The following is a 3,740-nucleotide window of genomic DNA, read 5'->3' on the forward strand; positions in this document are numbered from 1 at the left end:
CCTCTGTAGTGTCTTCCTCTCTTCCCTCACCTACCCATTTCTCATCTCTGGACATTAATGCAGCAACTGACACTTTATGCTCTACTTTAACTTTACTTTAATATATGTCCTCTCTCCTCCAGGCCAGCATGGGCTACCCCTTCTAACCCCTGGTTATCCGATGTTCTTCGTGAGCATCGGTCCAAACTCAGGGCAGCAGAGAGAAAATGGCACAAATGAAAAGATCTGTCTGACCTGAGTATGTATCAGTCTTTGCTTTCATCTTTTTTCTGCTCAAGTCCATATGGCCAAATCTTCATATTTCCACAACTAGATCAACAGCGTTCCAGACACACGTAACCTCTTCAAAACATTAAATTCTCTACTCTGTCCCCCTCCACCACCTCCCACCCACTTCTATAACATCTGATGATTTCGCCACATTCTTCACAGAAAAAAATAGAACAATCAGTAGTCAGTTCTCAACTCCACACACACAGGACCGCAAACCAACCACACCCACTGCTAAAACTCCCATCTTCTCCTTCTGTATCCTCACTGAGGCAGAAGTATCAAAACTTCTCCTCTCCAGCCATCCTACAACATGCCCTCTAGACCCAATCCCCTCACACCTTCTCCAAGCAATCTCTCCTACACTCTTACCAGCACATCATCAACACATCTCTTCTCACAAGCACTTTCCCCACTGCATTCAAGCAGGCTCGGGTAACCCCACTGCTAAAAAAACCTACATTAAACACTTCACTTACAGTCTGGCTGGACTTCCATCAAGCACATTCAAACCTCTACAAATGATTGAGAATGCACCGGCACAACTGGTCTTCAACGAGCCCAAAAGAGCCCATGTTACACCTCTCTTTATCTCCTTGCACTGGCTACCGGTTGCGGCTCGCATCAAGACATTGATGCCTGCATATAGAACAGCCACAAGCTCAGTACCCGCCTTCTTCCACTCACTACTACGAATCTACATCCCCTCCAGAAGTCTGAGATCCGCTAGTGAGTGACGCCTCGTGGTACCATCACAGAGAGACTCAAAATCACTTTCCAGAACATTCTCGTTCACCATTCCTGGCTGGTGGAATGATCTTCCCACCCCTATCCGGAATGCTAAATGCCTGACAATTTTCAAGCGACAGCTGAAAACTCATCTCTTTCAACGCTACTTGACTTCATCTTAAATAAAAAAAATAAAAATAAAAACTCTATTTATTCCTTCCCTTTCTAGCTTGTACTTATTTGAACAATGCCTAAAACTTGGTATTACAAGCACTTCCTGTGTCTGTTTGCCTCTTTAAGAAGAATCGCTTTATGTATTCCCCAACTGTAAGTCGCTTTGAATAAAAGCGTCTGCAAAATGACGATGTAAATCAAAAGTAGGACCGTACACATCCAATCGTGTGAATGTAGGGCCTATTATTGAAAAAAATATTAATACTTGAACAATGTAATAATTTAAGGTCTATGAATTCAATTGATTGAAATGTGTCCAGGGTTTTTAGGTTGAAAAACTTTACAATATGAATAATTCCAATGGCATCTAAGAGTAGAAACTTCAGTAAGCAGATGCTTAATTGCTGTTAGAATTACGAGGGGAACCTAAAGAAGGTTAAAATACACTGTTGTTCCCTCACGGAGCAATGACTAACTTCTGCCCTTAATGAACATGGCTGTTGTGTAAAGAACTCATTTCTGCAGCAGCCTGTGTTACCCGTGTGGATGAGTTTGACATGTCTCTGCAGGTATCTGTCGATCATGAAGACCTTGTTGCAGCCTGGATGTGGACACGGCCTCTCCCGCACCTCCTCGTGATGCTCCTTGATGTGTTTCTGAGGTGGGACACATTCAGTGAGATCACATCATAATATCAGTCGACGTGTGTGTGTGTTTGAGATGGTGATCAGTACCTTCATGCCGTCGGCTCCTCTGTAGACGGCTGTACAGCCCTGGTGAGGACATTTGTAGATGGTGGGCAGCTCCTCTCTACAGGACACACAATCAGATCAACAGAATCACTGAATATGAGATGTTAGATGTACGCTTGTTTGACATATGGTTCATGTGAATCATTCGACTTCTGTTTAAAAGTGCTCTTCTGATGACAAAAGTATTTTTAACAACTTAATAGTGTGAATCTGTAGAGAATGAGAGTTGTGTAATAGTACGTTGGTTGGGTGTACATTAAATGATTTTAACGCATGACGTGGAGGACAAGCACCACCCGACACAAAGTGGAGAAAATCTTTAATGCACAGCTGGCCATGTGTTATCCTGCCTATACTACGGTCATTTGCCAGCATTGACAAGTTAAAGCTGTTAAACGGGACATTGCATGCCCATTTTCCACAGGTTGGTGTGATTCTTTAGGGTCTTCATGAAATGTCTGCCACATACTTTGGTTAAAATTCTTCAATGGTCGTGTAAAACAACACCCTTTTTACCTTGTCAATGTCTCTTTAAATGAGCTCCGTTTTGTGTATTCTGTGGAGCGTTACCATCAAAACAAAACTAAACCACTGTGTCCTCAGTGGCTCTGGTGTCGGGAGAAAATGCCTGTTTCACACGGCAAGCTTGAGCTTGACCTCGGCTTAACTTCATCTTCACTGCAGCTGCAGACTCACGAGACACTGGAAGCATTTGTACAGCGTCACAGCTGTGCCTCAAAAGCTACATAACTATAAATTTGTTTTTAAAAGATGGTCATTTATAAACTTTTATGTTTTAAAGTCTTGAAAGTTTGTGTGAGCAAAAGCGCAGCAAAAATAGACTCCGAAACCATCGCTTCAGTGCTGCTCCTGGAGTGAATGCACTCGTTTGTTAACATGTATGCCAAAAAAATATGCGCCACTCATGCTTGCGGTGTGAAACTGGCCTTATGTTCACTTTTACAACTACACAACAACTGCTTTGCTTATGAGACATGTAGCTACAGCTGCTCAAGCGCGGAGAGGGTGGAAAAATGCTAATACGGGACAGTCCATCAGTGGTTGTGGGCGGGGTTTTTGAGACAAAAAAAAGTGAATGGACTTTTATCATTGTAGGGTGGTTGTATCCACACACCGCTAAGACACATTATATGCAAACACCATGTAAAACTGAATTTTGCATCCGATGTCCCCTTTGATGTTTGCAGCACAGTATTTGAAGGCTTAAAAATGGTGGTTATTGCCGTCAGTTATGGCTTGTTAGAGCTAGCTTTCTGCCCTCTTGAAATCTGGCACATATGAAGTAGTGCAGCAAGATCACATTTATTTGAATGAATTATAGCAGTTATTTGAATTAATTATCAATTAGAGAAAGAGAGAGGTGAAAATTGCATTTGTAAACTACCTGCATCTGTGCGTCTCTCTCTACAAACAGTGTAGTTGTGTTTAGTTACTTCAAAAACAGTGATTTTACCTCGTTGCTGAGAAGCATAATATAGCTAATCAGCATCTAAGTTATTTTATTAATAAAAGTTGGGGCAGCGTTGACGAGATGTTTCTGTGCTCCTGAATGTTTCTGTGTGCACAGCACGATCTCTGTGTGAGAGTGATGCATGTGTGTGTGTGTGTGTGTGTGTGTGTGTCAATGAAAGCAGCGCATTAATAAGAGCGGTGATTAAACCGACTTGGAACTACCTGTGCATTAAACGGTTTTAATGCACACCCTCCAACCAATCAGAATTGAGTATTCAGACTAGGGGTCGACCGATATGTGTTTTTCAAGGCCGATGCCGATACCGATTATTACAGATCAAG

At 42.3% G+C, this 3,740-nt stretch overlaps 1 protein-coding gene across 2 annotated transcripts in view; it reads right to left on the bottom strand.

The window, feature by feature from the left end:
• The window catches only part of znf276 (zinc finger protein 276), a 14,454-nt gene that overhangs the window by 3,097 nt on the left and 7,617 nt on the right, over positions 1-3,740 (bottom strand). For both annotated transcript variants that reach the window (XM_016485206.1, XM_016485205.1), the window contains exons 8-9: positions 1,908-1,983; positions 1,712-1,829 (exon numbers count right to left, since the gene is read on the bottom strand). In XM_016485206.1, the coding sequence (XP_016340692.1) occupies positions 1,712-1,829; positions 1,908-1,983 (194 nt within the window). The remainder of the gene's footprint in view (positions 1-1,711; positions 1,830-1,907; positions 1,984-3,740) is intronic.

This window comes from Sinocyclocheilus anshuiensis, unplaced genomic scaffold (genome assembly GCF_001515605.1).
Source record: "Sinocyclocheilus anshuiensis isolate Anshui unplaced genomic scaffold, SAMN03320099.WGS_v1.1 scaffold445, whole genome shotgun sequence".
Classification (NCBI taxonomy): domain Eukaryota; kingdom Metazoa; phylum Chordata; class Actinopteri; order Cypriniformes; family Cyprinidae; genus Sinocyclocheilus; species Sinocyclocheilus anshuiensis.